We start from the raw sequence: 10,843 nt of genomic DNA, 5'->3' as shown, positions 1-10,843 counted from the left end.
GCCAGGAGGTGTCTGCAGGGCAGAGCTGAGCACACAGTGGTTGGGATGGGCTCTGTGAGTACAGACAGGGAGGAGACCCAGGGACAGAGGAGCAGCTCTCGGCAGGGACAAGCTCCAGGCAGCAGAGAAATGGGCAGGGATGGAACAGGCTCTGCTCCCAGAAACGCCATGGGAAGGGGGATTTGGACACCTCCTTGCTATCCCCTGCAGTGCAGATGCCTACCAAGAAGCAAACATTTGGTCTCTTCTCACATGTCTGTTCTTAAGGCCATGGCTGGTCAGTCACTTTCTCAGCAGTTTCATCCCTTCAAAGGAGTAATTACCAAATACCTGACTGTCTGCCTTCCTCCTGGTTCCATCTACAGTAGCACTGTGGCATTTCTGCCTTTTTCCTCTCCTGTCTTTGCTCACCTTGTTCTTCTCACTGGACCTTCTGGGATGAGGTTGGGGTTAAGCTGCAATTCAGAGAACAGTGGGTCATGTGGTTCCTGCCATGCAGATGTATCCATGGGAGTGAAGTGTCCAAGTCTTCACCTAATCTGTGGGTTCAGGGCAATGCAAATGAGCAGATTGTCCTTTCAGGACACCCCAAATTTAGGATATTTGACTCCTTCCGTGGGGGTTCCTGCTGGGGTGCAGGCTGCCCTCCACAAGCAAACACCTCTTCCATGACACCTCTGTGTTATCTAGCAGTCCCATGAAGACACTTAGGTGCTAAGGCCATGGAAATGCTGCTCATCGTCTGTATGCAGGCAGCTGTGCTGAGCCCTGTGTGTCCATAGCTGGGAGGGGAGAGCTGAGATCCTCCTCAGGTACGATGAGATGGGGTGAGAGGTTTGGAGACCTGTACTTGGTAACTGGATTCCTCTGCTCTCAGCAGTGTGCAGTTTCTGCTCAGGGGAACATCTGGGGGGATCGTCCTACAGCTCGGAGAGATGACACCACAGAGAAGCTGACACCAGAGCTGATGGACAGACTGACTGTCCTCAGTCTGCACTAATGGACAGTGCCTTTGCCTCTCTGGATCCTCCAGATTTCTCTTGCAGTGCAGCAGAAATGCCAAGGATTTCTGCCTTAAAAACACTCCTCAGGTTTGGTGGGGCAAGTAAACTAGAAGACAAAACAAAATCCCCTCAGCTCTGTTCTGCAGCTGGGTGAACTGGGAGCAGAAATGCTGAAAAGGTCTTTGATATCATGAGTGGATTTCATGTGAGATCACACTGTGCTTCTATTTACCTCTTGCTGTAGGGCAGGACAGAGTCCCGCAGAGCCCACAGCAGAACCTCCTGCTCCCAGAGACACCATCAGCCTGCACCAATCACAGCTCGTGAAAGGCACCTGCCAAAAGTCTTCCTGAAAGGGGAGAGGCATTTTGGGGATTTCTATGAGAAACTGAATGTATTTTGCTTAGAGAAATCTGACTAAAATTTTTATTCCTTTTACTCCTTGGGCAGGTCCCCATGCCCAGAGGCAGCAAATGTCCAACAGCAGCTCCATCACCCAGTTCCTCCTCCTGGCATTCGCAGACACGCGGGAGCTGCAGCTCTTGCACTTCTGGCTCTTCCTGGGCATCTACATGGTTGTCTTCCTGGGCAACGGCCTCATCATCACCGCTATAGCCTGTGACTACTGCCTCCACACACCCATGTACTTCTTCCTCTTTAATCTCTCAATTCTTGACCCTGGCTCCATCTCCACGACTGTCCCCATATCCATAGCCAATTCCCTCTGGGACACCAGGACCATTTCCTACTCAGGATGTTCTGCACAGGTTTTTTTCTTTTCGTTTTTTTTGTCAGCAGAATTGTATCTTCTCACCATCATGGCCTATGACCGCTACGTTGCCATCTGCAAACCCCTGCATTACGGGACCCTCCTGGGAACCAGAGCTTGTGTCCACATGGCAGCGGCTGCCTGGGGCAGTGGGTTTCTCACTGCTGTGCTGCACACGGCCAATACATTTTCACTACCCCTCTGCCGAGGCAATGCTGTGGACCAGTTCTTCTGTGAAATCCCCCACATCCTCAAGCTCTCCTGCCCACAGTCCGACCTCAGGGAAGTTGGACTTGTCATGTTTAGTGCTTTTCTATTTTGCTGTTGTTTTTTTTTCATTGTGCTGTCCTATGTGCAGATCTTCAGGGCCGTGCTGAGGATCCCCTCTGAGCAGGGACGCCACAAAGCCTTTTCCACGTGCCTCCCACACCTCGCCGTGGTCTCCCTGTTTATCAGCACTGGTATGTTTACCTACTTGAAGCCTCCATCCATCTCGTCCCCATCCCTGGATCTGGTGGTGGCAGTTCTGTATTCTGTGGTGCCTCCAGCAGTGAACCCCCTCATCTACAGCATGAGGAACCAGGAGCTCAAGGAGTCCATCAGGAAAGTTATTTCAAGGATAGTTCTCAATAGTGGTAAATTTTTCATTGCTCTTCAGGAATGACTTCCATGGTGCCCCATTACAGGCCTGTTCTCTGTTTGCTGTTTTATCATTTGTTATCATTATCTATATTGTTATTAGTTTTTATTATTTTCCCACATAAATGACTGAATCCATCTTACTTCTCTTGGGGAATGAACCTGCTCTGTCTAACCTGGAGCTGATATAAAAGTGTGTCTTTCACAGGGACTGAGCTGACACTCTCATCACATCTCTGAAATAAAATGGGATTTCTCCAGTGACTGACATTTGTGCTCTTCTTCCAAAGCTGATGTCAACAAAAGGCTCAAGGAATTTCACCCCAAAAGGGCTTAATTCTCCGTCCAGTTGGAAGAGAAAAGCTCATGGTCCCATTGGTAGCACTTAGAGACTGAGGACTGGATTTTGGACTCACCCATTGGTGTGTGGTGACTGTGAGGTACAGTCACCTGACTGTGGTCAGTGAGGTACATACCCAGGGCTTTTTAAGACATGCCAGCGCAGAAGAAATTCTCCAGGAAGGTAATCTAGAGCTTCATGGAGATTCTTGGTGTTCTACGGGGACAGTGTGTGCCTGCGGTAAGCAGTGACTGGAGCCTCACTAAGTGAGGGATCACCCAAGGTGGAAACATCCAAATGGAAAGTGCTAAATAACGATGTTTGCAACGAAAAAAAGATGGAGAAACCCAACCATACATAAACCAACTCCAACAGGGAACAGCACCTTTGCAGCCACCGCACCAAAAACAGAACACACACAACCATGGACAACACAACTGTCACCATCCTGTTGCCTTCTCAGGCTGATCTGGTGTGAAGGTCATGAGTGGTCTGGTCATCCTCTGCAGCACTTACTCATGGGCACACACACCCACGGTCACTCCAGTAAGGGCCTGAGTTTTGCTCTGCCCAGGTGTCCTATGCATTCTTGGAGCCATTACTCACTTGGCAACTTCAGCCTTGGGTCTCTCCACATCCTGGTGTCCTCCTCTTCCAGCCAGCCCCACTTGGAAGCGGCCAGCAAAGCATGTACGTACATTCACACACACACAAATGCGCTCACGCGAGCACACACTAATGAGCACACTCACCCAGCAAATAGCCAGGAGCAGAGGTTAAGAATAAGGCAGGACACACCATGGTGATTGGGCACAGGTTTTATACATTAAATTACTGTACAGATGGAGAAACAGGCATCCTAATCTTATTTACTGACTCTTTGTTACTGTTCTTCCACTGTGAGCAATGATAATAGGTACAGGAAAATCCACTTCAGGGGCATCAAAAAAGTATGCCAGACAGCCAACAGCCAGCAGGGCATGAAGCAGAGCAATGGTCCCCATGGTCGCCAGAGGGATCCTCTGGTTGTAATCTCAGACAGCGGGCCTCTATGTCATCATCAAATCAGACCCTGAAAGGCACAGGGAGAACATCACCAGCACCCAGCGCACCACTTTCTGCAGAACGTTACATAAAACTGCTGTGGGCATGTAAGTGAAGAGGGAGTAGCCATATACACACACTATCTCCAGGAATGAGTAGGAGACAATATTCATAACTTTACTGTTCCTCCACATCAGGAATCCCCAGAGAGCAAGTGGAACAAGCCAAGCATAGACATAAATCATCGTTGCTGCTATGGACGCTTTTCTGAACTCGGGCACATAGTGGTATGTTGTCTTGCCCAGATGGATGAGGAGATTAGAGAGATTGCCACTAACAGCAATGGTAAAGACGAGTGTGGCACATATCCAAAAGGGACCGTAAAGGTCAGGATTGCTGCAGATATACAGCCTTACAAAGTTCTTCACTGGTACTGGGAAAACAGAACCTTTGATTCTGTCCAGGACCTGGTATGTGTCCAAATCAAAGAACGTCTGGTAGTACTCAGATGTCCAGAAAGGGGAACTTTTCTTCTGTCCTGCAAGCAGCTCTGTTTGGACAGATCAGCACTGAGATCAGCTGCAGCTGGCCCCTTGCATCCCTCCCCATCCACAGGTTTCATCCTCCCACTCCACCCGGATCCCTCCCTTTCTGTCCCCCAGGACCCTCCCCAATTAACAACTGCCACCCATTACTTTTTTCCACAAAGGTATCAGCTTTCTTCCATTCGTACCATCATTTGGTAGTTGGGATAACATTGCCTAAGTCATCTGGGCCTTAAACAGCATCACTGATGGGTTCCCCTGGCACCGCTGGCCTTACAAGACTTGACTAACCAGAAGCTCCCTAATGCTCCCCTCCAGTTCCCTGTGCAGTTTGGCCTCTGTTCATGTATCTGCTCTTCAGCCACTTGTGGGATCCAGCTGGGACATATGGTGCTGCCTGGACTTCTAGTCCCTTCTCACATGGATCTCTGTCACATGCCACAGTTCCTCATGCCATGTCCCATATGTTCCCATCTGATGTGCAAGAGTCTTCACCTCAGGGCAGGGCCTGACCAGGGGCTCACACATCTGCCTGCAGCCTTCACATCTGGTGCTTCTGAGGACCTCATGATGCCATTGCTGTCATGAGGTGACCTCCAAGCAGCCACCCAACCATGTTGGTGTTACCCACGTCTGCTCTCTCTGAGCAGTCATCTGTGTCATGTTGGGGTTTGTGATGTGCTTGATGATGTCATAGTACCTGCCTGCCTGCTGCAATTCAATCAGGTTGCAAAAGAGGTGACCTCAAAATCAACCTCCCAGCTATGATGCCTCTCCTGGCATCTCTCTCTTCCTGCAGCAGAAGTAGCCTCCCAGCCAACCTCCCACACACTTACACGCCTCTCCTCTCCCCTCCTCTCCCCAGCAGTGTAATTTCTGCTGGGCAGGCAGAAACACGCTCGCCCACAGGGACTGCAGAGCCGTGGTGGGACAGCTGGAGTGATGGGAGGGCAGCCATTGTTGGCCAGGGCTCCTGTCAGGAAATCAGGCAGGCAGATGAGGAAGTAGATGTCAGCTCTGTGAAAAGGGGAGGCTGGTGTGCACAGAGACTTCCCTTGGAGGAAGGACCCCACAATCTGCTGGAAGGGCAGCAGGGCTGGGCACAAGCAAACCAGGAGATTCCTGCAGGGTGTGGAAGCAGCATTTTGACACAGACAGTCCATGAGCTGACTAGAGCTGGTCTCTTATTGACAAAGTGGATCTGGCTGGAGATGGGAAGGATGAGGGCAGCTGTGGCTGCAATGACCAATGAGTTGGTGGAGAAGTAGGACAACTAGCAGAATGACTGCAGGACTGCAGGAGAGCTGATTTCAGTTTGCTGAGGATCTGCTTGGACTGTCCTGGAGGACAAAGGGGCTGTGAGATCCTCTTGGATCTTCAGCGACAATGTCCTCAAAGCCCAGGAAGAAGCCAATCTGATGTGCAGTGAGTTGAGCAGGGCCTGGCAAGAGGTCAGCATGGATGAACAGGAACCCCCCTGACTAGAAGGTCAAACATCAGAAAAAACTTCAGGTAGGCTGGAGGGAGAACAGACTGCCCAGGAGACAGAGAGACACCTGGCCTGTGGGTGCAGGGATGGAGCCAGCAAAGCCAAAGCTCAGCAGTAGCTGGAAATGGCCATGCATGAGGAGGGCACTCAGAAGGGCTTCTCTGAATGTGTTGTCAGCATAAGGAAGGCAGCTGAGGGAACCCTTGTCCATTGGCCAGTGGGGCAGAGGATGGGGTGGCAAAGATAGTATAAATACAGTAATTCCTCAGAACAGAGATTCTCACTTGAGAGTCCTGGTAGGAAATGCATTTTGTTGAGTAACTGGACACACCTATACATTTACATCCACATATATCTACAATTTTAGCTAAAACTATGGAAATAGATACATGAACATCATCTAGAAAGATGTGAATATACCCACAGAGAAAAACAGATAATAGGGATACGATGAAATCAGCACAAATCTATGGTAACTATGATCAGCACAAACCTTATTCCATGTACTAATGTGCACATTGGTCAGGTTTAAATGTACCTTCATTGTCATTAAGGCTGTCATCCACCCTGCAATTGCATTAACTGAGGAGTACTGTTGCTAAGAGGTGGTTTGGGATGTGTTATAATTATGATACACAAACAGAAGCAGGGGCTACCTTAGTTTTTTCCATGTACATACACATACCCATTGGCTATTACTGGTGTTTACAGAGAAGTTACAGTCCATTGTGATGTTCTCATTGGGTACCATTAGAGTTTAATTCTTGTGGGCCACTAATATGTGATTAGTTTCTTTGTATGTCTGTAGTAGTCATTTCACCTGGTTGTCGAAATCATGCGTGGCTTCTGATCCAGTGTTAGTACAAATATTTAAGTTTAGATAAATCTTAGACCTTAGGGTTAGTGTAACATTATTGCCTACTATCAGTTCTCTCTTTTTTTTTTTTTTTATTTTTATGTTTAAGCACAAATGTTTATTTAATTCACCTTAATGGGTACAATAAATACTCCCCAATAATTCTTTAATGGTAGAGGCCCCATCCGCAGCCCATCTTATCACTACCCTTCCCACTCAGACCAAGTCACTTCTATTAGGTTCTTATTTTTGAGCATAACCTTAAATCAGAAATCCTGGTGTTGCCAAACTGTTATCAATAAAATAGATAATATTCAACCTCAGGAATATCTGTCTGTGACACCAGTCAATGTCAGAGGCCAATATTTTCTGACAAGGTTCTCTTAGATGTTCATCACATGGAGAGTGCAATGTTCAATATCAAATTTACTTATTTGAGGATGGTTGATGTTACACGGGATTTCTGACTGAGCAGAGTGATACAAAATATACTGCATCACACCATACAAATGTAAGTTACACTTAGCAAAATATAGCAATTGCAATACACACTTCAATCCCAATACCAATTTGATTCCTATTACCGGTCTCTATAATGTCCTCACCATCACAATGCTACGCATCCCCAGTCACCAGGAAGGAATACATTGACTGAAGCCAGTTCAAGCCCCTTGCTGTCTTTGAAATCCTTTTGTGAGCTGTTTAGTTTTTACACTCTGTGTTGGGCTGAGCTATGAATTCACTCCTCTCATGCTGGTCTGGCTATGTCATGGGGAAACCTTTACACTACCAGTTGATCCACTCAACTGTAATCTAGTCAGTTGATCCACAGCAAAGGCCACCCTCCGGTCTGTTTCATGCTGAGATAACTCCACTTTAACAGTGGTGGTCCGTTGCACCCTGTTATTCTCTGAGCTTCACAGGCACATTGCCCTTGCCCATCTCCTCTGAGCCTTAGGCTGGTGTAGGGGCTCATTGGTCAACCACAATAGGGGTTAGAGAAGAGGGGTTTTGGGGTCTGGCATTTTTTTGGAGAGAGCTTAAGGCCTACTCATAATCCTTGGGGCTTCAAAGGTTGGACCTCAAGGGTGTGTCCCTCACCTGTGCAAAGTATTACATGTTGCTTGGCATATAGTTCAGTGCACCTGGCCTTGCCTATTGAAAAGTTGAGCTTCCAAGTCTACGGGGAGTACAGTTTCTCTGAAGTGCTATAGAGCACTATAGTAGGAGACAGTATCATCTTCTAGAGTCCTGATTCCTCCCCATTGATTATTGAAGGAGGCTGGACAATAAACTCTGGTTTTTAGATTTTAAGTTACAAAAGTCTATGCTTGAAAGTGCTAATTCCACTGTGTGAATTTGTTCCATGAGCTGACAATATTGCCTCATAAGGACTAGACTTATTTCGGCAAGCTTGATGTAGACACAGTTGCGTTGTTACTCAAGAACTAAATTACTGCCATATATTCTGGATTTTGTAGCAGTTTAAAAGAGAGGTAATGTTAAATGGATAAAATAGACTTTATTTCAGTGATGTTCTTGTACTAACCAGGAGGTTAATGAGGAGGTGTTAGTGCCATTTGGTAGACAAATAAAGCAATTACAGTTCTCTCTGTTCTGCTAATAAAAAAAGAAGTTCAGCAAGGCTCTACTACCAATATAATCAGGAAACCAGATTTAGGAGCCAGCAAAAGCAGCATCGGAACTGGAGGAAGGTGCAGCTTGTTGAGAACTTGGTGTGCCATGAAAGGAGGAACTCCTTAGCTTGCTGCTTCTTGTTTTAGTTTTGGTACTTAGAGAATGCCATTAGTGGTAATTACCAAGTTTTTGTAAAGCACTTCCAGGCCATCTGAAAGGCATCCCGATGTAAGAATTAGGTCCTCTTATGATGTTATGTTGCAGCAGAGATCCTGTTGTTATATTAATTTCGGGAAACTGTTCTCAGAAAGAAGGCTGACATTTCATCAAAGCACTGTAATCATGTGTCTGCCCTCCCTAACACTTTCTCTATCACTTATAAAATCTCTTCTCAGAAAGGCAGCTGTCTACTGGAGGTTATCGTGCTTCTCTTTAAGCTGGCCTTGAGGGCATCTTTCATCTGCTGGTTCCTCAGGCTGAAGATAAAGGGGCTCATCAGAGGAGTTACCACTGTGTTGAGAAGGGCCACTGCCTTGTTATAGGAAATGTGGTGATTTGAAGTCTGGACATACATGAAGATGCAACTACCATAGCCCAAGATGACAATGGTGAAATGAGAGGAGCAAGTAGAGAATGCCTTGTGCCGTGAGGAAGCTGAGGGCAACCTAAGTATGGTGTTAATGATGTATAGGTAGGACAGTGCTGTCATGCCCAGTGAGCCGAGGAGGATGATGGAGGAGGCCATGAAGGTGATCAGCTCCACAATCTGTGTTTCTGCACAGGACAACTTGATCAAAAGCACGCTGTCACAGAAGAAGTGGTCAATATGATTGGCATTGCAGAAGGGCAGCCGGGCAACCAGGATGATGGGGATAATGGTGACCAGGAAGCCTGCAGTCCATGAGCCCAACAGCAGCTGAAGGCAAAGTTGACTGTTCATGAGCATGGGGTACTGAAGAGGGTAACATATGGCCACGTAACGGTCATAGGAAATGACAGCCAGAAGGAGAAACTCGATGGAGCCCAAGAAGTAGTAGAAGTAGCACTGAGTTAAGCAAGCTGAGTAGGAGATGGCCTTGCTGCCCGTCAGCAAGCTCCCTACTGCTTTGGGTATGATGAATGTTGCAATGAAGATTTCCAACAAGGAGAAGTTACAGAGGAAAAAGTACATGGGTGTGTAGAGGTCTCTTTCAGAAAGAATGAGGAAAATTATCATCAGGTTTCCAGCTAAGATCACCAGGTATGAAGCCAGGAAAGCGATTGCTATTAGGCACTCCTGATAGTGGAGGGAGGGGAAGCCCAAGAGGAGGAACAGTGTAACCGTCGTACAGTTCAACATATCTGCACCCAAGTTTCAGTGATCAAGGGAAGTTGGTCAATGGAGGAAACAATGTTAAAAGGAGACCCAGAGAAAGAACACAGCAGGATAAGAAAAGAGATGAATGGGGGCACTCCACAAAATTCTGGAAGGCAAACAGAAAAGAGAAGAGAGTTAACCTGTAGCAAGAAGACACCCTTTTATAGAGCAATACCAAGCTTGGTGTGTGGGGGTTAGAGTAGGAATACGTTATAACCTACATGAAAGGTATTGCAAATGAGCGACCTACCCAAGAATCCCTTTACAGTCAATGGAGAAAAAACAAGTGTTTCTCAACTGTTCTAACTTATTTTAAGCATACATTTCAGGAGGAGAAAAAACACACCCTAGAGAATGCTGAAACACCTCTGCAAAGTGGCTTTAACCTTCTGATGAGGACGGGGTGGGGAGAAGGCAGCATGAAGATGGTGATAAAGGAGGAGGCATACAGGAAATAAAGGTCAGCGGAAGAGTTAGATTAGAGGGGAGTTTTATACCCTGGGAATGGTTTTATTTTCAGGAAAAAACAAAGAGAAACAGAAACGAAAAGCTGCTGAGCGTTCAGCATTGTCTCTCCACCCAAATTTGAACTTTGCCATGTAGAGCAGTAAAATTTATTAAAAAGTTCTTCCTCAGTCACCACAAGCTTCTTGCTGAAAAACAGTTTTGATAAAACTGTTGTCAAGAATAATGGTGAACATGATTGCCAAAATGGCCATCAGAAGGAAAAATAAAACAAGAGTAAAAAACAGTACAGAAGAAAGGGGGAAAAAGAAAACAAGAAAAAAAACCCAAAGGGATAAAAAGAGAGGAAATGCATTCAATTGCAGGGGAAAAAAAAGTATTGTAAAATTAACAAATCAGTAAACTAATAGAAAATCAAGAGGGTTTTTTTGTTTGTTTGTTTGTTTTTTTCCTGTGAACAGTGGAAAAATGAAGCTTGTTTTGGTATGGAGTTGGTCCTGAATTCAGTATCTGATAGCTTGAAAATATTGAATTCTCAGTGCACTCTGCCTTTCAAGATGGTCTACCCCTATGTGGACCATCTCCTTTCTGTCCTCCTGGGTTTTATTCACAATATTCATACAATCCTAGTAAAACTGAGAACCATACTGCTCTCTGTGGCTTAGGTGAAACTGGCCAACTAGTTAAAATCAAAGGA

The 10,843-nt window shown here is 46.3% G+C and overlaps 2 protein-coding genes and 1 pseudogene across 2 annotated transcripts; 1 reads left to right on the top strand and 2 right to left on the bottom strand.

Annotated features, from left to right (window-relative positions):
* The first annotated feature begins 1,477 nt into the window (after nt 1-1,477).
* On the top strand, nt 1,478-2,437 carry LOC137675519 (olfactory receptor 14C36-like). The gene has a single exon (XM_068421647.1). The coding sequence runs from the start codon at nt 1,478-1,480 to the stop codon at nt 2,435-2,437; it is 960 nt and encodes a 319-aa protein (XP_068277748.1).
* Nucleotides 2,438-3,621: 1,184 nt separating this feature from the next.
* On the bottom strand, nt 3,622-4,350 carry LOC137675518 (protein YIPF1 pseudogene; annotated as a pseudogene).
* Nucleotides 4,351-8,715: 4,365 nt separating this feature from the next.
* Nucleotides 8,716-9,663, bottom strand: LOC137675517 (olfactory receptor 6E1-like). Its single transcript, XM_068421645.1, has one exon. It carries the CDS (start codon nt 9,661-9,663, stop codon nt 8,716-8,718), a length of 948 nt encoding a protein of 315 aa, XP_068277746.1.
* Nucleotides 9,664-10,843: the final 1,180 nt, after the last annotated feature.

This window comes from Nyctibius grandis, chromosome 34 (assembly GCF_013368605.1).
Source record: "Nyctibius grandis isolate bNycGra1 chromosome 34, bNycGra1.pri, whole genome shotgun sequence".
NCBI lineage: Eukaryota > Metazoa > Chordata > Aves > Nyctibiiformes > Nyctibiidae > Nyctibius > Nyctibius grandis.
This window is presented reverse-complemented; position numbering and strand designations above follow the sequence as displayed.

What these genes read in the sequence shown, in the direction of transcription:
- LOC137675519 (XM_068421647.1), top strand. Translation starts at nt 1,478, where the DNA reads ATGTCCAACAGCAGCTCCATCACCCAGTTCCTCCTCCTGGCATTCGCA.
- LOC137675517 (XM_068421645.1), bottom strand. Translation starts at nt 9,663, where the DNA reads ATGTTGAACTGTACGACGGTTACACTGTTCCTCCTCTTGGGCTTCCCC.